General features: G+C 40.3%; 2 protein-coding genes across 8 annotated transcripts; both read left to right on the top strand.

Annotated features, from left to right (window-relative positions):
- The first annotated feature begins 389 nt into the window (after positions 1-389).
- On the top strand, positions 390-9,350 carry ZBTB43 (zinc finger and BTB domain containing 43). 4 transcript variants are annotated; one of them, XM_025895275.2, is made up of 3 exons: positions 390-434; positions 2,333-2,493; positions 2,588-9,350. In XM_025895275.2, exon 3 carries the CDS (start codon positions 2,611-2,613, stop codon positions 4,003-4,005), a length of 1,395 nt encoding a protein of 464 aa, XP_025751060.1. In that variant the 5' UTR covers positions 390-434; positions 2,333-2,493; positions 2,588-2,610; the 3' UTR covers positions 4,006-9,350. The 4 variants fall into 4 exon arrangements, with proteins under 4 accessions (XP_025751060.1, XP_025751059.2, XP_025751061.1 ...); XM_025895276.1 differs by lacking the exon at positions 390-434 and adding an exon at positions 656-768; XM_025895274.2 differs by lacking the exon at positions 2,333-2,493 and having other exon boundaries at positions 393-434.
- Positions 9,351-10,929: 1,579 nt separating this feature from the next.
- Positions 10,930-25,391, top strand: ZBTB34 (zinc finger and BTB domain containing 34). Of its 4 annotated transcripts, XM_029960458.1 has the most exons (4): positions 11,297-11,691; positions 18,264-18,378; positions 19,174-20,233; positions 20,912-25,391. In XM_029960458.1, exons 2-4 carry the CDS (start codon positions 18,338-18,340, stop codon positions 20,924-20,926), a joined length of 1,116 nt encoding a protein of 371 aa, XP_029816318.1. In that variant the 5' UTR covers positions 11,297-11,691; positions 18,264-18,337; the 3' UTR covers positions 20,927-25,391. The 4 variants fall into 4 exon arrangements, with proteins under 4 accessions (XP_029816317.1, XP_025751065.1, XP_029816318.1 ...); XM_025895279.1 differs by having other exon boundaries at positions 19,174-25,391; XM_029960457.1 differs by lacking the exons at positions 11,297-11,691; positions 18,264-18,378 and adding an exon at positions 10,930-11,025 and having other exon boundaries at positions 19,171-25,391.
- Positions 25,392-26,831: the final 1,440 nt, after the last annotated feature.

Genomic DNA, 26,831 nt, shown 5'->3' with positions numbered 1-26,831 from the left:
GGTCTGTGCGGGACACGCGGGCCGAGCCAGCCCCCGGCGCGCACAGCGGGCTCCAGCCGTACTGTCTGGTGGTCCCGTCCTGGCAGTGTCCACAGCAGCGCTGAACGTACCACCCTGGGGAGCAGCTGCGGAGCAAAGGCAGAGGAGAGGGAGAGGAGAGAGGGGAGGGGAGGGGAGGGAGGGGAGAGCTCGGCGCGCCCGGCCCCCAGTGGTTCCTGTAAGACCCTGCGAGCCCCGCGGCTCCACAGGGGGCGCCGCCGCTGGCCCGGCGCGAGCAGGATGCGTGTCCTGCTGTCACGTGACCGGAACGCGGAAGTGCCCGCCGGAAGAGGGGGAGCCGCTTCCGGCGCGGGCCGGGCTGGGCGCGGGCAGAGACGGGGCGCACCGAGCGCCGGGGCCGCACCGCCCGTATGCGAGAGACGCGCAGCCCGTAGGTGAGATGCTGCCTTCGTGGCCACAGGAAGCCGCGCTGTCGCCGGCCGCCCGCAGGGCCCACTCCGGGGTGGGGCGGCGCGCGAGGCCTTCCTGCCCTCCGCGGCCCGCGGGTCCGCTCGCTCCGGGGCGCGGGAGCCGCCCCGGGCCGAGCCGGATGCAGGGCGGCGGGCGCGCGGGATGCCGGGGCCTGTCCGGGCCCGCGGGCTGGAGCCGGGCCCCGCGCGGGGGCGTTAGGAGGGTGAGAGATCGGTGTTTGTGTGTGCAGAGGGGAAGGAACTCCCTGCTCGCACTTCTTAGAAGTAACGTTATTTTAAAGCAACTAATATGTGCCTTGTATGTTTCACTCAACCCTGCAGCATGGAGACTAATTTTTTTATTATTAGTTGAAATAGAAGGGCTTTATGAGTTTGGGGTAAACAAAATGCAGAAACAGAACAGGTTGTAGAAGGAGGAAGTGAAACCCCTTTGGAAAACTGAAATTTTCCTGATGTTTATAACTTTGCTAATAGCAAATATTTTCCTTACATTTTGTTTTCATGAGACCTTAAAATACACGAAAGTCTGCTACCACCTGGATTTTTTTCTCTGGTGACATGCTGAGTCCTTGCTGAAAGTTGGCAGTGTAGATTAGCAGGAATTATATATAAATTCTACAGGCATCTACAGGCATATATACAGAATTATATATGAATTCTACATGTTCAACTGTCTTTAAATTTCAATTGAACATGTCCTGAAGGCTTATCTTTTTTATAGGCTAGTGTCAAAAAATAGAATCTGAAATCTGAGAATATTCTAAAGGGAGGTAAGGACCTACATCTGTATAAAAAAATCTGATTGTTTAAAAAAAGTAGGCATAATGTACACAAGGTATAAGGTAACTCAAAGTACTTAAATAATTATGTCAAGTTATTTTAAGCAAATTGGTAAGAAAAATAAACAATTGAACCGGCAGGCACAGAATTCCATTGCTCCCTAGAAAAGTATCAGTAGCTGATTTGGTCTCCTGGTTGGTACTTTGAGGAGAAAAACTGAGGAGTGCTGAAGACAGTAGATTTAAGGGCGGTCTGCAATTGTGTGGGTGGCAACTTCACATAACTAGGCAGAGGATACCACTTGCTGCCCTGTGGCTCTTTAGAATCCCACTGCCTTCAGTCTTCTCATTATCAAATTGAAAATGGCGCAAGTTAAAGGAGGTAATGTTGGTCTTTCATGGTTGGATTTAAATTTCTCTAGTTTCTAATGATAGTGGCATGCAAACTTATCTCAAATTCAATTAAAAAGTTCAATCATGCTTTTTAGAAAGTTGTATTACTGCTTAAGGGACTTTGTAGTGAGATGTCTGGATGATGTGGGAACACAGATGTGAAAATCTGGGAGCTCTTAGCTGAGGTTCTGGCACGCTGTTGTTGTGTTGTTATTAATATTCACATTTCAGGCAGGAAAAATTTTGTACAGCAGAATATCAATTTCCTGATTGACATTTTAAATTCTGTAAGATTTTTCTGAAAATAATGTTATAATAACATCTTGATAGGCTCAGAATTAAAAATTGGATTATAGTCCTGCAGCTGTACAAGGGTCATAAGCATCATTTTCAGTGGGGTTCTGCCTGTGCTGCTGTTGTCATGGGGTGAGTTGATACAGTCGCTTTTGAAAACTTCATCTGAAGTGAAATATTTCATGAGTACAATCAGTGTTTATTGGGGGAACAAGGAGGTTGTTGCCAGTTGAAATACAGAATCTTTCATATGCTGTTACAAACTCTGGGATATCCTGGAATTAGAGCACTACTGCTATAATTTCATGGAATAACTGGTTTGTTATCCAAAACTCATGCTTGAAATGCTTAGTCTATCCCAACTGGGTAACATGCTGTTTGTATCTCCTGCTGTAGTGGATGAGTCCTCTTGGAGAGAAGAAACACAATAAAATGTGCTGGCATAGCAATTTGTGGCCTCAGTATGGCTTTCAGAAGAGAGAGAAATGAGGTGGAGTGGGAGAAATACAAGTACAGCAGTGACATAAGGTTCCGGAAGATGTTGGGTTGAGTTCCACGTGAGTCTGTTAAAGAAAAAGTTTAGGTGGAAATGGAAAGGTCAGTAATTGACTAAGCAGAATTTCTGATTTTTTTTTTTTTTTTCACTTGCAGCACAACACTTAATTGGTAATGAAATGGAGTCTGGGTCAAGCTCATTTCGAGTGGAATTTCCAGATTTTTCTAGCACCATTTTGCAGAAGTTGAACCAACAGCGCCAGCAAGGACAATTATGTGATGTGTCCATTGTGGTTCAGGGCCACCTCTTCAGAGCCCATAAAGCTGTTCTTGCAGCTAGTTCACCTTACTTCTGTGATCAGGTTCTCCTGAAAAACAGCAGGCGAATAGTCCTGCCTGATGTGATGAATCCCAGAGTATTTGAAAACATTCTTCTGTCTACCTACACAGGCCGGCTGGTAATGCCTGCACCAGAAATCGTCAGTTATCTGACAGCAGCAAGTTTCCTTCAGATGTGGCATGTAGTGGATAAATGCACTGAAGTGCTAGAGGGGAACCCAACAGTTCTGTGTCAGAAGATGAATCATGGCAGTGACCATCAGTCCCCAAGCAGTAGTAATTACAATGGCCTTGTTGAAACCTTTGAACTTGGCTCTGGAGGACAGACAGAATTCCACAAAGTGCAGGAACTAAGGGATGGCGAAAATGAAGAAGAAATCTCTAAAGATGAGCTGTCGTGTCAGCTGACAGAACACGAGTACCTTCCCAGTAATTCTTCAACAGAACATGATAGACTTAGCACTGGAATGACCAGTCAGGATGGGGAAGAAGGAACTAGTGATAGTGCAGAGTACCAGTATACCAGACCAATGTATAGCAAACCCAGCATCATGTCTCACAAGCGGTGGATCCATGTGAAACCTGAAAGGTTTGAACAGGACTGTGAAGGTGTTGATAATCCTTATGATGAACACCAAGTTTCTGAATCCATGAATGCGATTCAAGCAGATCATTCAATCCAGTCTTCGGGTGTTGAAGACTTTCACATAGGTGACAAAAAGATGGAAACAGAATTTGATGAACATGCAGATGAAAGTAATTATGATGAACAAGTTGACTTCTATGGCTCGTCCATGGAAGAATTTTCTGGTGAAAGGGCAGAGGGAAATTTAAGTGCTCACAGACAGGATCTTATGATAGCAGCAGGCTATGGTGAGGGCATTGATATGGCTGCCGGGATTAAAGAAGAAACATCTCTCACTGGATTCTCCCATGCTGATAAGCTCTATCCTTGTCAGTGTGGAAAAAGTTTTACACACAAAAGTCAGAGAGATCGGCATATGAGCATGCACCTTGGTCTTCGACCTTATGGCTGTGGTGTCTGTGGTAAGAAATTCAAAATGAAACACCATCTTGTAGGCCATATGAAAATTCATACAGGCATCAAACCGTACGAATGTAACATCTGTGGGAAAAGATTTATGTGGCGGGACAGTTTTCATCGGCATGTGACTTCTTGTACCAAGTCCTATCAAGCTTGTAAAGCTGAGCAGAGTACTACTGAGATGAACTAAGACATTAGTGCTTACACTTGTCTAATAGAGTAAGAAAAATAAACTAATTATGCAAATAATGTCTGGTACTTGCTATTGTACATTCTCAAAAAACAAGTTTTAGTGATTATGCTGGTATAAACAGATCAAACATATTTTGCTTTCTGCAGTATTACTCCAGGTGTTCAGTGTGTGAAGTGCAAATGGTTAATCTGAAAGGTGCTTGTAAAAGGAGTCTGATGTTGATGGTAATCACAGCAGTATTTAGAAGCCCTCTTGTATTTCTAAGTCATCTAAATTCACAGTAAAACTCAGCTCTAAATTGACAAAAATCCTGAAAATACCTAGATGAAGTGGGAATCCAGGTAGCACTACTTAATAGAAAACTAAGATGACCAAACTGGGTTATATGATTCACATTTTAATGAAAAAAAATAAATTAGAATTTCACCTCAAACTGAAGACTCCAACGTACTTCCCATGCATCATTAGATAGTCTATGTCATTCAGTAGCCTTTGCTGTATTGCTGAATGCAAGGCAGTGGTAAAGGTGCTTTGGCTTTCCTTTATCTGTCTTTCATTTTTTTAATCTATCTTCAGTAAAACAAATGTCTAATTTTGTGCTAATTTTTATTTAAAGTCTGTAAAGCACTTAAATGTAGTTTATCAATATATAAACTTCAATATGTATTAAGTATAATTTGTCCTTGCTCCTCTAGGGTCTAATGCTGTATGACTCTTGACTTCATTAGATTTTAATTGCTACATCGTGAGAGCTTTTAGAAGTGTGTGTAATAAGTATGAAAAAAAAGTAGTATGTAACATTTGGAACTTACTCAAAGTAACCATATATATTTAAACTGTAGGTTTTTGTTCAAATTTTTGTGACTTACTACAGTAGCAAGTACCAAACTGGGTTCATGAACTGACTTTTTATTGGTACAAAAACTTCTTTGAGAACTTCTATCTAGTTTTTGAAACCTGCCTTAGGAAAATTATGTAGTCATTGGTAGGTATTTATACTTCTAATTCTTTACTCTATAATTCTTTATTATAGTAAGAACTATAATATAGATTCTTGGTACTAAACTACTGTGACTGGTTAGGTGTGATCATGAGCAGAGTTGTTTACCTCTTCAAATGAAGTTGCTTGTGAAAAAAAGTAGGAAGTATGTGATTTGGATCTTCTAATGGTACTGCAGAACATGTCTGAAGCTGGGATTCTTGCTGGGAAAGTGGCACTTGTTCTTTGTTAGGATTAGGATCTATGTGTGGGGCTCTCGTTTGTGGAGATGGATGGAGGAGTGTGTACAGTTCTGAGAGATGCTGCCAGCTCTGAAGGGAGAGGGAAGGCATGAGTTGTAAAGGTGACAACAGGATTTTTGGGTTGAAAGCTTAATGCAGTCCAATGCCAAAGCAATTAACCCTTCTCAGTAGCTTACTGAAACATAAAAAGGAAAGAGCCTTTAGAGCATACATAGGCTATAATAGAAAGAGGTGATGTCTAAGTACAGTGCTGATAACATAGGAAAAATATTAACCAGCATTGAAGGCCCGAGCCTGCGCGGCCCCAGTTTCTGTATTAGGCACTGCAGTGTGCAGGATAATGTACTGAAACAGATGACCCTGTATAGTGAAGCAAAACCACACAAAGATTATTACTCTTCAGTTTCTTTTTTGCAGTTTCTTTTTTAACTCCCAGTTAAAAACTGTCTTAGGATGCAACTGAACTGTATCCTGAACATGAATGTCTGCTATGAGCTGAGGGTTTACTACTCAGTGGGCTGTAATTACTGTAATTTCTTTACTGGCATTCTACTTACAAACTTTTAATTGTTTTAAGAGGCTCTTAATTCTTAATCTTCTAATGCTTCAGATATTTTTCATATGGAGTTTTGTTAAAACAGATATTCCCAAATACAATGAACCCATTGCTGGCAATGGGCACGAATGGTCAGCACCACAGAGTTCCTGTTCTTCGCACTTAATTGAACTCTACAAATATTATGGCGGCCATGTATAACCCTTGTGATCAAGGTAACAGGGATTTTGCTCACTAACACTGTAGCCTGCTTAATGTATAGAAGCACTTTGTATTTAAACAAAAAAAAAAAAAAAACCAAACCATAAAACTTTATAAGTATGTTTTTTAAACTTAGAAATTATATTCCCCTTATGGTTTGTTTCCACACTGCTAACACTGTCTTTTTTAATATTTTAAAAAAAATTATAATGCTTGCCTGTTTACATGAGTGTAGTGGAAAGGGTTCTTGCACTCTGTGGCCCTATTTTTCCATTCTCGAAGGCCTTACCACATATAGGGTGTCATTTCTGCAAGTACCATCATCACGTTTGAGAGAAGGCATTAGAATCACACAATCATAGAATGGTTTGGGTTGGAAGGGGACCTTGAGGATCATCTAGTTCCAGTGTCCCTGCTGTGGGCAGGGACACCTTCAACTAGACCAGGTTGCTCAGAGCCCCATCCAACCTGGCCTTGAATACATCCAGGGTGTTCCTTCACATACTCATTTCAAGAATGATCTTGTGTATTACATTAGTTCTCAGCCCCTTTGAAATTGTCACTTTAGTTTTGCATAAAAAGGTTAAGAGTGCCTCTTCCCATTTAACCATAAAAAAGGCTGGACAGAAACACCAGTCTGAAAACCATGGTCAAGCAAAAAATATGTCTGTCAAACCCAGACCATCCTACAGAGCTGCCAGCAAAACTGTTTCTTTTACCAGCTTGGAATGACTTTTATGTGGAATATTTCAAGGTTAAACATTACTTCTATTTGCAGTTAGATTACTTTGAAATAAAGCTTTAAAATAAATTGTACTGCGAGAGACACTTTAAAGGTTTTATAACAGGTCCAGTAGATCATATTATGGAACCATGTCCTTTTTTAATGACTTAGCATGCATAGTAACCTTTTAGTATTTGCCTATAGCTGTTTTACCCCATGTTATGGCATTGTCTTAAAAGTCCAACAAATGTTGCTCCTCTGATCTTGAAGCACTTGGCTGATGTTAATTTACATGAAACCAATTGATTGCAGGAAAATACTGATCTGATTGTCATGAGATCAAGTTGAGAGGTTCAATGATTTAAGGGCAGCTTGAGATACATGTCTAAAATCCTTACTTTTGCATGGCACAGGTGAAACAGTTGTCTTGTGGTGTTTTTCCTGAGTTCAATGTATTGCCCTTTGACAAACTTCTAATCGCCATTTCAGGTATTGGGGGGAACAAATGACAAAAAATTACTTAAACACTTAAAAACCACCTTTCCTCTCCCTGCTTCAGGTTCAGCTTAAGTCTAACACCTCTCCTCCCTGCCTTTGTAGTCTCAGTTTCCCTTGTTTTCACCAAGAGTTGCATTTCCTGCCATTTCCTTTAGTGAGGTGAGGGTCACGCAGGAGGTTGGGTTCGTATGCACACTGCCTTGTCTGATGCTCTTCATTTCTTAGTGGGTGTCCTCTGGTGCTCTGGGCTGGCTAGTGTCACTGTTCATAGTGACGCCGGGCCACAGTCCCTTCAGGGATGGGTCTGTTCCAGTCTGGCTCTCCTGTGGGCCTCAGTTACTTCAGAGGTGTACTGCTCTGGCATGGCTTAGCTGTAGGCCAAAGTCCTCTCAAAAGTAAATCTCAGACACAGAGCGTGTCCTTCTGTGAGTATGTCTATACATATCCTCAGTGACTTCTCCAGGTATTTTCCCAAGAGCAGCTCTTCAGTTTCTCCACATGTCCCCAGGAGTATATTCTCTATATGTGTCTCCCTGCACCTCTTGCTAGCAGCTGCCACTCTTCCTTAAATATGTTTAAACAGAGGCAACATGCACACCTCTGGTTGAGATTTTGGCATGCAGTGGATTGTCCACATCTGTTTTGGTGCAGGCTGAACCCCCCTTGACTAGCACAGGGCAGCTCAGAAGCTCGGGCCACTCATCCCCCCTGCAGCCCCTGCCACTGGTGCCACTGCAGTTCTGCATAGCCAAGATACACAGACAAGGCTTCTGTCAGGCTCTTAATCTTTGCTAATGGAGTGGTCTTGCTCAAGGTACAAAAAATTATTTCTTGTTTGTGGGGAGGAGGGAAGTGATCCATATATATATATATATATAAAATATGAATGCATATGTATACAATGAATTTCATTAATCTTCCCTTATGCTTCATTACCTTCAATAATGTGGCTTTTGGCTGTAGTAAAGTGTCTTCTGAAAATCAGCATCATTGTACACACAGGAGGCTTTCAGAATTTCCTGCTGCTGTGAAGCCATTCATTGTCCTAGCAGTGGTAAGAATACTTGATGATACTACAGCTAAGTTCCTTTTCATTCCATTTTGTAACTCAGATGTTAATTACCATGGAATCTGTGTAACTGCCATTCTGAAAAATTCAACTGTTAGCAGGGTTGCTTAGGTGTATATCAAACCCTTTTGAGGTAGGAGGTTCTTTTATTTCAGATACCAGTGTTGTTTTGGGGTGTGTTTTTTTGTTGTTTCATTTTTTAAACTTTACCTTCTTTGTTTTATGAGTGAGCAGGTAGACTCTAGAAGGTACTGTCAGTACAGTTTTTGGTCTCAGCTTTTTTCATCTGAGTTGTGTCTGAAGTTGAGAAACTGTTCTGTATCATGAGCAAGGCAGATGATCAAAGGCTGACGTACTGTGTTTCTCATTATAAAAAGAATCCTTGACGTCCTTGTATTATTGAGCCTGAAAGAATGGAGGCACATCAGGTTTGTAATCTCAACCCTTTTGCTTTGTGCCAGCAAGGTGACCTGTCTGAATTATGAGACCTACAGAAGTATACTGAGTATTTTGCTTTAACAGAATTAGGACCTTTCTCAAAACAATAAATGAAAGTTGTTTTTTTGTCATTTAGTTGCTTCATTGGATAGCTTGGCTTCTTTAGCTATTAGCTGTAAATTGTCAGTGCCCTAGGGGAAGATGCTGGAAAAGAAAATGGTATATTTTTAATGTGATTAAATTGTAAGTTCTGATTTTTGCTTGAAGCCTGTGTCTGTCAATTGCTGCTCTTTTTTTTTTTTTTATTATTCATGGGATTCCATATTTCTTTCAGAAATGTAACTGTTTATGCAAGTGAATCTTCCTTAATGAGCTATAAGTTTTTATTCTAAACAAGTCATTTATAATAGTAAATTTGCATAACTTGATATTTTGTGAGATGTTATGCCTGTATTGCAGAGGTTGGATAGTTTTGTCTATAAATATTGCTGTTCTAATTGTACAGCATGGTTTTAATTTAATGTTACTGTTCAATATTTTCTTCTTATAGAAGAGTCCCATGCCCCTTTTTCGTATAACATGTTTTAATAAACGTTATCTGTCAACTTTGTAAATGTTTTCTTAAGCTTGACTGAAAGGAACGCATGTCTAGTACTAGTATTTAATATTTCACTTTGCCAAAATAAGTGCTCAAAGAAAAGTACAAATTCAAAAGTTGTTGATATATAACTTTATTAAATATATAAAGAAAAAGTATCTGGTAATGTGTCTTCTTGAAATATTGAGAACATACCAGCGTGGTCTAATTAAAAACTAAACTAAAACCTGATTTTTATAACACAGTAAGTTTGATGAATTTGTAGAATTGGACCCATTTCCTTGTTGCTTTAGGTAATTAGTTTCCATGCTAGTTCAGATTCATCAAACAGGTTTTGTCATAACTGTCTTTTGCAGAATGGTGATCTCTGAAGTTACAATACAGAATGTACATGCTGATAGGGAAATTCCAAAACACACAGACAGAGTAGCAGCAACTGCATGTCTCCAAAACCTCCTGGTACATTTAAGTAAGTACAGATAAAATATAGATTTTTTTTTTTCTTGTCTAAGTATGAAAGAAATTTCATACTGGGAAAAGTATTAAAGACTAAGTCTCCCTTATCTTCCTGTGAGGATTCCTTCTCTCCCTGACTAAATTCATATACTCATCCTGAACAATTGATTTTGTCCAGCCTCCATCTGCTCTGCCCTTGTGGAACCATCCCAACTGCTGCTTGCTACCTAAGCAAAAATGAACTCGCTCTCATTGAAAGCATGTTCAGCTAATTCCTGGAGAAGGCAATATTTGTATACCAGGCTCCTCAGTTTCCAGCAAAATCAAATGGACTATGGTACAAGCAAATTCATTTTCTCTTGCTGTTGGTTACACTTACTGAATGCATGTAAGAACAAGTGCAAAGTTTTCGAGTTTCTTCTATGTGAGTGAACAAATACAATTTGTGTGTGTTCTTTAGCTCTATTATTTGTGCCCTCATCAGGATGCTCCCCAGGCTGCTGCTTTATCTGATCAGCTTTAATGTCTAATTTCTGAAGACTGTGTTCTGTGTTTTATAGGGAGAGAAAAACATACCTTAAGAAGACAGAATGTGGTGTCCAAAATTAGACCAGGTGGATATCCTAGCAGGACCTACTGCACCAGTCACTCTGACTTTAATTGTAGTACATCAACTGTCTGGTAAAACACTGAGTCGTTGCACTACCTGAACGACAAGTATGTGCAGGATAACAAAAATCCCTGTGCATGCATGCTGAAGCGATTTGTGCGAGTTACAGGGACAGTGTAACACAGGTGAACTTCTTAATTCTTTGCTCAATAAAGGTGGTAATTTACAGCTGGGGTGGGGGATGTTCTCCCTCAAAAGCTTCCGCACTGCCTCTGTAAGGGCCCAGTGGGGTTCTGAGCGCGTTTGTCCTCTGGAGCTGCCCCGTGGGAGTTCTCGGAGCGGCTCTACCCGTACTCACGCCGGATTCAGCCACAGCTCGAACCCTTCTACCTCCCTGGGGCGCCGCGCCGGGAAGGCGGCTCCGCCCGGCCCCGGGAAGCGCCGCGGGCGGGCTCCCGGACGGCCCCGGGGCTCCGCCCGCTGCCGGGGCGGCACCAGGAAGCGGAACGGCGGCCAGCGGAATCAGTTCCGCGGTGGCGAGTGGCTGTGGGAGCGGGCGGGAAGCGGCCGGTGGGAACGGGCCTGGCCGGCCGGGGACCCGCCATGTGAGAGCCCCCGACAGCCCAGGTGAGCGGCGGGCGCGGCGCTCCCGGCGGGACGGAGTCGTGCTCGGGGAGGGTCCGGCACCTTGACCCCGCGGAGCGGCGGCCGCGGGCCGGCGGCTCGCGCTCGGCTCGGCTCGGCTGCCCGGAGCGGCGGCAGCGGCTCCGCCGGGGCTGCCTGTGGCCCGGCCGCGCTTCGCCGGGGCTGTCGCGTCACCCGGGTCGGTGTCTCCGGTGCAGCTTTGCCGCGGAGAGAGCGGGTCGGGCGCGCGTGTGTCGGGTCTGCTGTTACCTCGGGCGAGGCGTCACATCCCCGGCCCCTTCGGGGACGTGTTCATTGCCGGGACATTTGGGACCCTTCAGCCGCTACTGTTCCGTCAGAGGAAGTGGAAATCCTAAGTGAAAACCCGATCTCTTTAATGCAAAGGTCTTTCCAAATCCCCGCAGATGTGCACGGCAGGCAAATTTGGTTTTGGTCTAGAATAAATCATATTTTGAGAGTGAATTTGGAACACGCCAGAACAGTCTCAGAAACATTGACATAGGAGAGCCTGGTCGCCAAGGGAAAACCAGGTGGTATAGGATTAACTGCACTGCAGTCGATAAAGAATCCTCAACATCTGTGTCAGAATGTGACTGTGCTTCATCGCCTGTCTAGGGACAGCCACAGACTGTTCCGTCTGTCCCAGGTAACGGGTTGGAAAAATACTATGAAAAGGGCTCTTCACAGCTACTGTAAATCTACTGCAAAAAATGTTGCTGATATCTAGAGAATGTAGTTACTTCATTGCCTAAAAGAAACATTGAAGCCAAAAAGTTATGATTTGCTGAAGAATGACTAAGCCTTAAAAAAAAAAAATAGAAAAGTGGATGGATTAAAATACACAATGGTGATGAAGTATTACCTTGGTAGTAAATAATATTGTGATAGCAGGAGGTTCAAGAGCCCTCTCCCCCTCCTCTCACTCCCCACTTGTGAAAGTTCTGCCTATATATATATCCTGAGTCTCAAAATATAAGCTGGTGGTTTTTTATAATTATAGTGGCTTCTCAAAGCATACGTCTCAAAGTTGTCAGATATTCACATGTGACTATTTAGCATTACATAATGGGGATATTATGAAATTTGTGCATAAAATAAAAGGTTTTGATCATTTTTACTTGTAAGATCTTGCTGATTTGAAGGGCACATATCACCAACATGTCCCTTTGTTTTATTTATCTGACAGAATACTTTCGTCAATATTGGAATCATAGACTTACAGAATAGTTTGAGTTGGAAAGGACCTTTTGATCTTGGCTTGTCTTCAGTTTGCCTCCTAGTGACTTTTTTTCTGCATTCAGAAATAAATACATACTTGTAACTTCTTTTGTAGTAATTTAATTTCTAGAGCCAAAATTTAGAGATTATTTCTGTTGAGGTTTCTAATTGTTAAGTAAACCATTTTTTATGCATTGATGGTTGTTTCATTTTTACTCTTTCAATCACTTCACACAGGCAAGCAGTTGTGAGGAAAACAGTTAGAAACTAAGGGATGAAGGTGGCCCTTGGACTTCAGTTTTACATCTGCTTGCTTTGGATATTTGTTCAAATAGGAGGCTCCCTTTTTTTTTTTCCCCCTATAAAAGTGCTAAATATGCAATTTCAATAATTTCCCTGCTGCACTATGCTAACCACTGAGAATGGGTTTGTAGCATTACCGGTATTGGAATGTGTCTATGCGTGCATGTGCATATATGTACATACATATAAATAAATTGGTTGTATTTTGATATTAAAATCGTCCACTCTTTGAAGTGGTTTTCTGTTCGTCATGTTGTGGACCTTGGTGAGGTAAAAATAAATCCTTTTAAATTTTGGTTAGACAAAAGTCTGAATTAGTAAAGCTGTTCTGAACCGAGTGTCAGGAGTTACTGCGTTGCTCCCTGGGCAGCTGGTGGCATTGTGTCCTGCAGCACTGAGCTCACCCACCAGGCAGGACCTTTGCTCGTGGCTTCACTGCAGGTGTTCAGTACTTAGGGTAGAGCATGGCCTCTTTGGCTGCACAGGGAGGATGATGACTTTCCCTGGAGTGTTCTGATATTTACTGATGCAAGTGTGCAAGAAATAAGCTTTCTAGTAACTATATTGCAGAACACACTAAACTGGCTTCAGTTTCTGAGGAAACTGGGCATTTCCTGCATGTTTAAGAGGTAAAGTAACAAAGTTTTTAATTGCTTTGTAGTCTTCACTACTCTATCAGATTCTGTATTGTAGTCTAAAAATAGAACTGAAGCAAACTGATTTTCAAAGCTGTTTTCTAATGAGTAATATTCCAAATTCACTCTTTGTTGTGTGCTTTCCTACAGATAATTTGGGCAAACTGTCTGTTTCTTCTTTGATTCTGATGGGCACTTCAGAAGAAGTGAAGAATTGATGCAAAAACCAGTTCTACATATTTGCATTGCATTTGCTGCTTATATTATTTTAAGTTTATTGTAGTTCAAAATTATCTCAATTGCTGGGAGACTACAGGGTTTTTTCACCTTCTTTTGGTTTGGTGGTTTTTTTTTTTAGTGGCTGCAGTATTAAAATCTGTTTTCTAGAGGTGGGGAAGCTCCCCTCCTTTGGGGTTGGATTTGCAGTGAAGCAGTAGTGCTGTGTTTCACACTGCTTAAAGCTGTGCAAGGGCACTGTACGTTGACTTTTAAAACATAATTAATACTTTACTACTATGAGAGGTATAAACTGGTAAAAATATTCTATGAACAGTCTCTTCCCTATTTTTAAAAACTATTTAAAGAGTGTCTTAGAGACCCCCTGTAGCCTGTGACATACCTTATGGCGGTTTTTCTTGGATATAGCCAGTGTGGCTGCTGTAAATCTGAAGACTAATGCAAATGCAGTCTGAAAGGAGTGAGAGTGATGATGATCTTTGCCTAAAAACTTCCATGATCGCAGCTGATAGGTTACATTCCTAGGTTAAAATTCTCTTGAATGATGATACATATTTGCAGTGATGTCTTGAGTTCTCACACAGATGGTGTAGCAGATACTGACTCCTACAAAATGCAAGGGGGAAGTGCACTGCTCTATATAAATACCTATTTATTTTTGTGCTTTTTCTCTGTACTCTGAGCAGTAATGTATGGAGGGAGTATCACAGAATCATTAAGGTTGGAAAAGACCTCCAAGGTCATCAAGTCCAACCTGTGACCGATCACCACCTTGTCAACTAGACCAGAGCACTGAGTGCCATGGCCAGTCATTTCTTGAACACCTCTAGGGATGGTGACTCCACAACCTCCCTGGGCAGCCCCTTCCAATGCCTGACAACCCTTTCCGTGAAGAAATTCCTCCTGATGTCCAACCTGAACCTCCCCTGGCACAGCTTGAGGCTGTTTCCTCTTGTCCTGTCACTTCTTGTCTGGAGAGGCATTCTTGGTGTCAGAGCACTTTGCTTTGTTTTTGTCTTAATTTTCATTATGACCCTCCTAGCTTTTCTACGTATTCCTGTTTTCAGACATGCTACAACAGTAATGGTTTTTAATGTGAGGTTTTTCCCCAATGATCCCTTGTTGCTGAGCTAACTTAAAAAAATGCAAGGAATCTTTTCTCACACCTTTGTGTGAGTTAAAATGAGTGTAATTTGTATCATTCACCTGTCTGTGAGAATGGTGAATCATACTTCAGTGAATGAAGGAAATTAAACAGGTGCAGACTTAGAAGCAGAAACTAATACGATGTTGGCAGACACACAGCTTCGTGTTGTAGTTATATGATGCTTCTCTGCTGCTACTATATGATGTCAGTAAAATTAAATACCTAATGTGATTTGTCACCATCTATTCTTGGTTTTTTTAAATTAAATAAGAGCTTTCATAGAACATAATTTTTAAAGTAAGTTTCTTTCAAAATCTAATGAGAAATGTTAAATGTCTATCACTGGTGTTCACAGGTTACTTCAATGAACACTTTTGTTTGAAGATGTAGGGCAGCAATTCACTACCAGTAAATTCATTCTGTGGCCTACATTTGCTGTATAAACCCCCAATGAATAAAGATAATACAGATGCAGAGAGAATTTATATGATTCTTTTAAGTGCAACTGGATCACCTACAGAAGTACAGAGGAGGCTCAACACAGAGCCCTGCTAGGACTTATTGAACCTGGTGTCCAGTTCTGGCCTGTGCCTTCAGCCAGTTTCTTGGATACATAATAGCTAGGAAAACCTTAAACACTTTGATCTACTTTTGCAGAAAGGTTTAAGAGAGGACTTATCTGTGAATAGGTGTGCAGAGGTGGACTGAAATTCTACAGGACTTTGCCCGAACTTTACACTAACTCAAGGCAGGGGTGAAAGCTCAAGCAAGACAAAATGCATTACTTTTAACAGTGAGAGTATCTAATGTTGCTGTGAGTTGTCTTAATTCTCACTACCCCCAAATGCTTGAGTTTGTTTATTGCAAATAAAATTGTCATCATTCTGAACTACTGTTCTACATGGCTATCCTGAGCCTAAATAACAGAGGTTCCCTCTGCATGTGCCGAGATATTATGGAAGGTACTGAACAAGACTTCTGACTGAGCATTAATTTTTTTTTCTTCACCTGTGCTAATTCTGTAAAGAATTATTATGTGTGTAAGTTTCATTATGACTGTCTGGTTAACTGCAGAGATAATTTTTTTCTTTAGAGTACACAGTGGGTGCATCCAAAGTTAATTTGTGCTTTACAGTGCATTTCTGCTTCAGTTTAATGCTACATGCCTCACCCCTGAAGAGAAGAGATTAGGGAGATGTTTCAACTTGAAGGAAACTGTTAAAAAATTGGGGGGGGGGGTGTTTATCAGTCTTTTCAAACTGTGGTGATCTTCCAGGACTGTTTCAGAAATGTTTCAGTCATAAATCACATTGGCTTGTAAGAGCTACTGGCCTGCCAGCACTGATGAATGATTGAGCATTATTATGGTACAGTACCTGCTGAACATTATTTTGGTTAATGCTACTAGAATTTTATTATGGAGCTTTTAACTTGATCCTGTATACAAATAAAATAAAACCTTCTTGTGTATGGGAATATAATCTATAGATTACTTTTATTTTCTAGCTAGTGACATTCGGGATCTCTGTGAATAAGATCATTCTTCTTCTGGCCATTATTCACCAGTAAAACATGGCTAGCGGTGCCTGTTTCTCTGATGCGTGTAACACCCAGGTTTTTCCCCAAGGCTTGCTTTCCCTAATTGATGGAAGGAAGGTGGGGTGCCCTGATACTAACCCTGGCAAAATTACTGCAGCCTCAGTGCTGTTCCTGCTACAGTCCTGCCTGTTCCTGAATGGGGTGTCTATCAGCAACCTGATCAGTTCCAGAATGTCCAGCTGGAGATATAAGGTTGTGGCTGAAAGCAGAAGTAGGGTTCCCTTCTGTCAAGTGCTGTTGCAGTTCAAAATTCTTGTCATTTAACCCCAGCTTTCTACCCCAGATGTTTTCAAGGTCACAGGAAGCGTGTGAAGGAATAAACTGAGGTGGAAAAGTAGTCACACGTGCGTGCTGTCGCTTGTTCACTTTGTTTTTTAAAAGCAGGTGGATATAGAACTTTGTTGTCCACTGCTTTGGGGCTTATTTTTGTGTACTGGACCTGTTTGGTTGCTTTCAAAGCAACACTGTATGTTCCCTTGATCCCTGTTGCTGGTTTTTACTGCTTTTCTACTGCACTGGCAGCCAGACTTACAGACTGTTAACTCCGTCATCCTCTGCACTCACTGCCAGCATTCGTGCTGTTTACTCCTAGCATCGTTAGCAAAATAAGCTGCTTTTTTCCCAAAAGAAAGATGAAACAACCCTGAGAACAAGGAATTACTTGTAGATATGTATATGCATATGGAGTTAAGGGAATGTTCTAACAGAGTGATAATGTGCAGGTATCACCCTGGTTCCATTTCTCCTTGGTGTCCTTCCCTCCTGGTTCTCACACTTTCTCTGGTGTGTGTTTACAGTCCATTTTCAATGTGTGGCTGTGTCCCAGGACTGTGAATTCATTTAGAGATGCCAAGATGCCATGATCAAAAGGACATTTTTTTTTTCTCCATGGTAAGGCATGAAATGTGCATCTTTTTTCTACTCAGGTGCCTATCCTTAGTTCGTTCCTTCTGTCTGGACCAGTGCTAGTGGTGACAATTTGTATTTTAATATTTTCTCTAGGAGTATACTGTTGTTCTTGATTTTGCTAAGCAATAGCCCTTACAGAAGTATGGGACAAGGAAGAAGCCCACTATCTGTATGAGACAAACTTTCTGTACATCCTAGACAGGAATGACAAATTATTGCTGCTGGGGACTGGTCTTTTAGTTTGTACACAGTCCTCAACCCAGGTAATTTGTCAATTCATGTCACTTCAGGTCAGCAAAAGTTCTTCCTCCACTTAGCATGGAGAATCATGAATGATTAATCAGGAGTGGCTGGTGTTGCATCTGTGTGTAGCTAATGAGCCCCACAAATTAAAGGTAGTGAGCTCTGTTGGGTTTGTAAGAAGCCTGCTGCCCTGTCAGACACCAGTGAAGGTGACAAACAGGCATCCAACTGCTGGGACTCCTGTCTTCCCTATGGGACTGGGATAGTGGTTCTCTGTACAGCATGCAGGGATGCTCAGAATAACAAGGTTAATCTTGCCATGTAACTGCCTCACTGTTGGACTGGGGTTGGTTGTGTGTTGTACTGTTTGATTTCTGACTTAAATCAGCTTGTCACTGAATCATTTTATAGCTTTGTTTACTGAATAAAAGAACTGTCCTGCCCAAGCCATCTCTGAATGGATCGCTGTGATCACATCACTTCTGGTAAACATCTTGCAGTCCTTATTTCCCACCTCAGATATAACAGGTGGGAAAAATGTCTTTCCCCCTTCTTTTACATCACAACTATAAAAGCTCAAATGAAGGCTGGCTTACCCATTTTCATTAATGACACTCATAACTTAGAGAACATGTTTAGCAATTCCGATAACTTGATTTTGAATGCTCTGTGAGAGGTTCTTCCAGTTTTCTAAATAGGTATTCATTACCTGGAGATAGTGTCCAGTCAGGAAGCTGGCTCTCTTGTGTTTGCTGAAAAGAAGTTCCATTTGTGAAAATTATGAATGTTAGTTTTAAGTGAAAGTCAGCTGACAGAGCTCCACTTCTTCCTTTCAGGCTTTTTATCGTATTTCTACCTGTTGATTTTGTTTTTAGAATACCTGAATTTTCATAATTTGATTTAAATTGTTCATATGTCCCATTACAGCATGTAGCATAATAGAAAAAAAAATCCACTAGTATATTGTGATACATTGGACATGCTTCCTGCATCTGAAGTCAATGGATGATGTTGAGATCTCTTTGTTCAATTGGAAAAGCAGGTATGGTGGCAATATTGTGTGTTTATACTTCTGCATTAATAAGAACAAGAATAGCAATAAAAGTCTGAAGATTCTTGGGCACTTGATTAGTGTCTTGGAAATGTAAGATGATGCTGCAGATAGACACTCTCAGGGTGACAAGTGTGTGTGCTTTCTACAATAGTACTCTGTGAAAAGTGCTTTCCTTTAGCTCTTGTTTGGAATTCTGTACGTTTCTTTAAAGCCTCTTAGAATGTCCTTTCCTGGTGGTTGAGTACCCATGGCTTTTAATTTAGGTTAGAATTTAAATGTCAAATCATTCTACATAGGAAATCACTGTTACATGAGATGAGCTTCAAAGCTCATATTGTGGTTTATTAAAAAAAAATAATTAAATCACAAAAGAAAATTTTTTTAAAAATTGAAAGTCCATGGGTGGCTCAAACACTTTTCTTTCAAATGCACACACACACACACACGTGCCTGTGGCATTTCTTTGGCAGGTTTTTCAAACTTCATTAAGTACCTTCCAACAATAATTCTTGGGCAATTGAACAATGCAGTTCCTTGCAAGTGTCACTGTAGTGTCTGGCTTGTACACCTACTCAGGGTTCTGAAGTGTTAACCTTGCTTAATGGCTATAAAACTGGTATTCTTTTGGAAGGGTGGAGGTATCGTTCTGCAGTTCTTGCCAGGGAGTGGAATTGTAAAGTTAACAGATCAGTGAGGTGATGTAACTTAAACATTTGCAAGCATTTTTTAAATGGAAAACTCCATATTCATTCTCAGTTGTAAATCTTTGTATTTTTCTTTCAGATTACTCTTTACATCAGTAGAAATGGACAGCAGCAGTTTCATTCAGTTTGATGTGCCAGAGTACAGCAACACTGTTCTGAGCCAGCTAAATGAACTCCGCTTGCAAGGGAAGCTCTGTGACATAATTGTGCACATCCAGGGGCAACCGTTCCGCGCCCACAAGGCCGTGTTAGCTGCCAGCTCTCCATATTTCCGTGACCATTCAGCATTGAGCACCATGAGTGGCTTATCCATATCAGTAATTAAAAATCCCAATGTTTTTGAACAGTTACTTTCTTTCTGTTACACTGGAAGGATGTCTTTGCAGCTGAAGGACGTTGTCAGCTTTCTGACTGCAGCCAGCTTCCTGCAGATGCAGTGCGTCATTGACAAGTGCACGCAGATCCTGGAGAGTATCCATTCAAAGATCACTGTTGGCGATGTTGATTCTGTCACTGTTGGTGCTGAAGAAAATGCAGAGAATCGCAATGGCGTTAAAGACAGCAGCTACTTTGCCAACCCTATTGAGATCTCTCCTCCCTATTGCTCTCAGGTGCGACAGCCAACAGCAGGCAGCGATCTGCGGATGGAAACTACTCCAGGCAAAACTCTGCGGAGTCGTCTGCAAGAAGAAGGACATTCAGACCGAGGGAGCAGTGGGAGTATCTCTGAATATGAGATTCAGATTGAAGGTGATCATGAGCAAGGAGACCTGATAGTACGGGAAAGTCAGATTGCAGAGGTGAAAGTTAAAATGGAGAAGTCTGACAGGCCAAGCTGCTCTGACAGCTCTTCCCTCGGGGACGATGGATATCACACTGAAATGGTGGACGGAGAGCAGGTGGTGGCAGTAAATGTTGGTTCCTATGGGTCTGTCTTACAACATGTTTATTCATTTACCCATGCTTCATCCCAGGCTACAGGTGTGTCAGAAACCTTTGGGAGCCTGAGCAATACAAGTCCTTCAAGGTCAATGCTGAGCTGTTTCAGAGGGGGTCGTGCACGCCAAAAACGAGTACCTACAGGTCACTTGCATAGTGATGTCCAGGGCTTGGTGCAAGGGGCTGACAGTGAATCCATGGTGAGTAATCCAGGATATGAAAATAGTCCACAGGAAAGAAATGCAAGAGGTCACTGGTATCCATACAATGAAAGGCTAATTTGTATTTACTGTGGGAAGTCTTTCAACCAGAAAGGGAGCCTCGATCGACACATGCGATTGCACATGGGAATAACTCCTTTTGTGTGCAAGTTTTGTGGAAAGAAATACACCCGTAAGGACCAACTTGAGTATCATATTCGTGGTCACACAGATGACAAACCCTTTCGCTGTGAGATCTGTGGCAAATGCTTTCCTTTCCAGGGTACACTAAACCAGCACTTGCGAAAAAATCACCCTGGGGTAACAGAAGTGAGAAACAGGGTCGAGTCTCCAGACAGAACAGAAGCATTTGTGGAACAGAAAGTAGATAATGATGCTTCAGCTTCTGAAGCCATGGATTCTAGTATGGAAATTCATGCAATGTCTAACGCATCTGATTAAAATACTACATTTTAAGTGCAACACAGACAAGCACACTACTAGTGTATTTTTAAAGTATTTTATTCTTTTAGTAATCTTCAGTACAAGTGTAACAGCCTTTTAATTTTCCTGACCTTCTGGAAATCAGTTAGAAATGGTTTCTGGAGAGGACTACACAAGTATTCTTTGTTTTTGAAGGAGGCTGAGTTGTTTGGGGTTTGTTTTTTACTTTTGGAGATGCTCAGAACATAAAGACTGTGCTGGGGAAAAGATAGGAAGAGTCTGCTGAAGTGTCCCTATTGATTGATCTGGTGAGACACAAACTCCAGTGGAGAAAGATATTAGAATAAGATTGGCAGCTCTGCTGGATGCTCCAAGAAGCTGTAAGTTCCCTTATTTTCTGAAATCCTCTTGCTGGTAATGAGTTACACAGCAGTGGGGAGAGAGAATATCATAGCTTTGATTCTTCTTGTGTCACAATGAAATCTATTCTTACTAACTGGTTTTGGTAGTGAGTCTGTTTATATATATAAATCTGCTTTATATATATAAAATGTTTTCACTTTTCCTATTCTGGTTGAGGTGAATGTAAAAGTATGTCAAGGCTGATACCATATACCACTCTTTCAACTGCTAGGACTCCTCTCTGCTTAGGGTTTAGGACTTTGGACTTTGGGAGGATGGTTTTGGTTTTAAATGAATGTTGTTTGGTTTTCATTTTATTAAACTATTACTTTGTGTGCAAAAGTGAGCAAAGTGAATTACCTTGTTTTAATAGCTTTGCTTTATAACATATGTAAACCAAATGCCATAAATCTATTAAATTATGGTTAAACTGTTGAGGGGTTTTGTTAGTTGTCTAGAATGCAAGCTGGACAACCTGTGGTGCTGACCTTTTTATATATATAGAGATAGATATATCTATATATATATATATATATATAAAAAATATTAGCAAACCTAAAAGTAGCATTGTGGTTTTAAATGTGTTTTGGCTGGCCTCAGAATCTACCTTCATTTCGTACTGTAGAACCATACCAGGTAATTAAATTTAACTTCATCGCTCTTCATGGTTGGTTAAAACCAGAGAGAGATGTAGTTTCTACCACAGTATTTCCAAGCAGTATTTTAATAGGTCTCTTCACAGAGAACCGTTTTCAGGTGCACGTTGACTTCCTACTTAAAGCTCCAAGTGATATGCCAGCACTTGGAATTTGTACTTTTTTTGTATAAAAAAACAAATACTCTATGGGAATATTGAGCAATATGTCTGTTTTTTCATGTGTTCATGAGTATTACAGAGTTGCTGTGGCTTCTCTGCTATTTTCAGTGGTTGTTTTCTGCATAAAGGAGCTACCAACAACTTTAAAAATACTCTAAATCTTTTTGTTTCACCAAATATATGTTTTTAAAATGGTGCTAACTTCATCATTTAGGTCAGTATAATATATAAAATGTGAAACATAATAGTAACAGTTAAGTAAAAAAAAAAAATTCCCTAACAATAAACAAACAAAAGCCCCCACCCTACACAAACCACCCCCTAAAAAAACCCCAAAGCCAATAACAAACAAACAACAACAACAAACCCCCCAAAAATACCACAAAAAAATCAATAGCTTAAGAGACCTCAAAAGCATGGACTGGCAAACACTACTGTGTAACATTCTACCTGAATTCTACCTGATGAACGGAATTAATCGTTAAATTAATCACATAATTCTTTAAAATACAGGTTTTGTATTATTGGGTCTTATGTTTGTTTAGCTGATATTGAAAATACGTCTGTGAACATGCTGTTTAACTCCTGAAATTTAGAAAATAAAAGCTTTTCTAAATTACGGGAAAACAAAAAGGTAGGTTTGCTATGTTGTACAGCTTTTTGGCCCCTGTGAAGTTGGGGCATATTTGTGCAGTAGCTTTATTAAATACACTAGTTCTTAATATTGTGGCAGTCTGCAATAAGAATTAATTTCATAAAACGTGGATTTACAGTATAACCCCCACCTGCTCCATTGGAGCAGTTTCAGTTAAATTGGGTACATCATTTGCCTCTTTGTCCCAAAACTGCCTAAATAAAGAGGCAGAGGGTGGGGAGATGTTTCTCTCCTTGAAGCAACAACAGAACTTTTGTTTCCAGTAAGGGAAGGGATAGTCTGTGTCTAGGGCAGGTAGTCTGTATGTTTACCCACCTAAAAACATGTTGCTGTTTCTGATATAGTTTTTTCCCTAAGTGTATGTTTTAAGCAATTAAATGTAAAAAAAAAAAAAAAAAAAAAAAAAAAAAAGTAAGTTTTGATAAATTAAGTTTGAGACATGCAAAATCCAAGAAATGTACAGTTATTCCTAACCCTTTATCTTGAACCTGTGCTGTGGTGCCTTTGGTGTGACTTTTTCCCTGGAAGAATGAGTTGAGAATAGCAGGATATGGGTACAAATTTTATATTTCTTGAATTTCTCTGTGTCACAATCTTAACATTATTTAAATCTAGTTCTTTGTATTTGTAAATGTATTAAAATGGTTTGAGTTTACCAAAGAGTGACTTATCCAAAATTGTCTCAGACGAAAGCAAACAAAAAACCATCACGTTGATTGTACAGGTTCAGGTTCAAACCATTGTAAGGGGACTGTTAAGGGGCAGGAAATGATTCGTTTCTGTACAAGCCCATGATCCAGCAACATGCAGGTCCTGCTTGCCCTGCTTGTGCCCGTTCCCTCCCCGGGGGCAGCGTTCCTGATTCCCAAGCCATAGCCCAGCTCTGCCCGGCCCCCCGGGCTCTGCTGAACACCAACAGCACCCCTGGCAGCAGCAATTCCATTGTGCCTTGTCACTCAACGGGGTGCCAGGATCAACACTGTCACAGACACGAGGCGTGACCTGATGAATTCATGTCACCAGCCCAGCGAGCAGGAGGCTGGGATACTTTAGCAACCACGGAAACACTGTACAATGTCTCGTGTCTGTCCAGTTCTCAGCAAAGAGCTGTTACACATTTCATTTACAATAAATGCAGAAGTCAATAAAATATGTGAAGAAATATTTGACAGCAAAATAAATGGTGAAATTATATAGGCTGGTTCATAATTGAGTCTCTTCTTAATCTACCTTTTTAATTCTATACAAATGTGAAAGCAGTGACAGTGTCCTTTCTTCTAGACGCTTAACCTATTTTGACAAACTGTGAAAATAAAGGATTTTATACCTTTGCTAATGTCTGTGGTTTTAAACTGTTATTTTAATTTTCTTTCTTATTATCTTCCAGATTATTTCTTTTAAGCTTGTAAATACATTTAGAAAATAGCTTTGTAAATACTTACAGTATATGACAAGTTCATTTTGGTCACTAAGGCCTCAAGATTGGCTCTGCTTTCTTGGTGTGAAATCTTTCCGTAGCATAAAGGATACTGTCAGTTCACTGTCAGCAGGGTAGACTGTAGGCCTAAATTGAGAATTTTAATGCAGTCTTCCCCAGCATAAATTCATGGTTTATGCTGAAGCTTTTGGTTTACTTTTAGACAAAGCAATGAGGCCTCTTAATATGTTTAGGTTGAATTATGGGAAGAACAATAGGAATAAAATCAAGGGCTGGGAAAATATTGAATGAGCTTTACCTTTAAATATATATATTATTTAAATTTTTGTATTAGTTTACTGTGATTCTTTTATTGTCATTTTTCTAAACAGGTTTCACATGAAACCATTGAAAGGGACTCAAATATGCAACACCTAATCTATTTTCCAAGGGAATTTTACCCTTGAATGGTGCTTTTTGACTGGTCAGGGTTATTTATTAAATTTTATATTTGAAAGTATTTGGGGAATTATGTAAATTCTTTATATGAATCTCTTTATTTCATGAATTGTAAATTTCATAATACTCAGTGATTGAATTGGAAGTTTAGTAAAGTCATTCAAAATGTTCAAAGTTTATAATCTCTGTGCATTTTACATGTATTTTAACAAGTGCCAGAATAGTTGTATTTAATATTGTAGATTTAATAGTACTTGCACATCCCTGTGACAGCATTAACTTAAGTTACGCAAGTTTACATTAAAAAAAAAAAAAGCTAAACAAACAAGTAAGCCTGGGACATGTGTTCCTGTATTTCTTCAGGGGATGTGAAGCCACGTATCTCTGACTGAGCAGGTTTGCCTCTCACTCCTGTAGCTCACTCCTGCCATGGCAGATCCAGAACTGCTGACTCTCATTCCCACAGGGATTCAGCCTTTGGACTCGGACTGCGAGCCTCTGGTTATAGGTCTGGGTAGAGGTAGAGCTCTTGCACGATTTTAACAGTATTTGTTTCTGACTGAAAAATTGTATTTTTAAAAAACTTTATTTGTATGGTTGTTTTTGATGATAAATAATTGAACAGTTTGAATGACTTGACTTGGTGTCATTATCTTGCAATATAAACCGGGAACCTCACACCTCGCACTTCATTGCCACGTGAAGTAAATGAAGCTAGCTAAGCTGATGCTGTAACATCTAGTAACTTTGCCATTAAGAATTATTTTATAGCATGAACTTTAAAATATTTATTCAAATGATATTTTACTCTTGTATTCACTTTGGTTTTAGATTTGTGACATGAATATTTCCGTGCTGCTTTATTTTGTTCTGATGAATTTGTTTCTTGCTTGTAAATTGCTTTTTTTATGGTATAAAGTCAATCGGAATTGCTGTTTGTAAATTAAAATGCTTCTAGAGCAAATCTGTGGTGTCAGTGTCTACATTTGGTTACTTAATCACTAAGGGGCTTGCATTTTAGATGCTATTCCTGAGGTGTGATTAAAAAGTTGCATTTTAATACTCATGTACCAGCTAGGAGTCCAAAATTGTTAGAGACAAACTACTCTTGAAGTTTCTCTTTTTTGCCAGTTATTAATTGTTTAGTTCTGAATGGATGATGTTTGAGTTTTGTACTTTTATGAAGACTCATACTTCTACATCCACCATCAAACTGAGCTTATTTTCTTATTACATAAGAACTATGTGTATAATAACGGTGAGTGGGCACAAGAGATCTCCCTTTCTCCCAAATAACTGAAGTTCTGGCATCAGAAAAAAGGGTGAAGAAGTATCAGGGAAGATCTTCTCTATGATGGGATGCAACAGAAAGCTTACGAAGGCAGAGCTCTGAAAAAATGTCCATCTGTACTGTGCTGAAACTATAAATGAGACCCTTGTTCAAGACACACATTCCGATATGACTTCCTCAGAAGGCTTGTATTGTGTAAAATAAACGACAACAGATGTAGGCAGGAGAGGAAAAGATTAAAGGGTTTTGAAAAGAGTACCCATAGTGAACTCTTTCCTGTCATTAAAACAAAGGAGGGTTCTGAAGGAGGATGTTTTGAGGCAATTTTGTGAGATTCATCAGTATGAGGCAGTGTCACAGAAGCTACAGAGGTGCTTGTTTGAAAACAAAGTAGACAAAGGACAGTGACCCTGGCTAGGTATAAGGGAGACGTGATGGTAAGAAAACAGACATGTTGAGGATTAATGGAAAAACATGTGAAAGTGGAAGACACACAACTGCTTTTGGAAGAGAAAAACTTGAGGAAACAATGAAGGGATATCAGCAAAGCAACAAGATTATTGTAGGTTTAATGAGTCTGACTAGTCTTTCTGAAGATTGATTTCTCTCCTTGTATAGTGAGGAAAATCTGGTACAAAGACAAGGAGTTCCACTGTGTTCAGTCACTTGTGTGTGCAAACTGATTGGCAGTTTCAAAGAACCCCTTCTTTGCTAGTTTTGTCCACATGAAGATGTGGAAATAAGGGAAATTATGGTGGTGGGTATCAGATTATTTTAAGATTTTAAAAATGTCTCCAACTAATAGAATAATTCTGATATCCTTTGCCCTTAACACTTAGAAATTATTCAGTTTTTCTTTTAACTCCTTTTCTTTCTAGCTAACCTTATGATGCATTTTTGTTGCATGGGATTTCAACTTTATCTAGTTCTGTCTAGGGATACACCATTGACCTTGGGTGGTTCATATTTGTTTAAAGTTGCGATCCATGGCAATAATTACAGTGTCATAGTACAGTATGTGTGGTTAAACTTCAACTTATCTGCTTGCTCCCTAATAATGTAGAAAGGTTATTTCAGCAGAGATATCCAATAAAAGAACTATTGCATAAACTA

The sequence above is a fragment of the Manacus vitellinus genome, unplaced genomic scaffold (assembly GCF_001715985.3).
Source record: "Manacus vitellinus isolate BGI_N305 unplaced genomic scaffold, ASM171598v3 scaffold_27_pilon, whole genome shotgun sequence".
NCBI lineage: Eukaryota > Metazoa > Chordata > Aves > Passeriformes > Pipridae > Manacus > Manacus vitellinus.
This window is presented reverse-complemented; position numbering and strand designations above follow the sequence as displayed.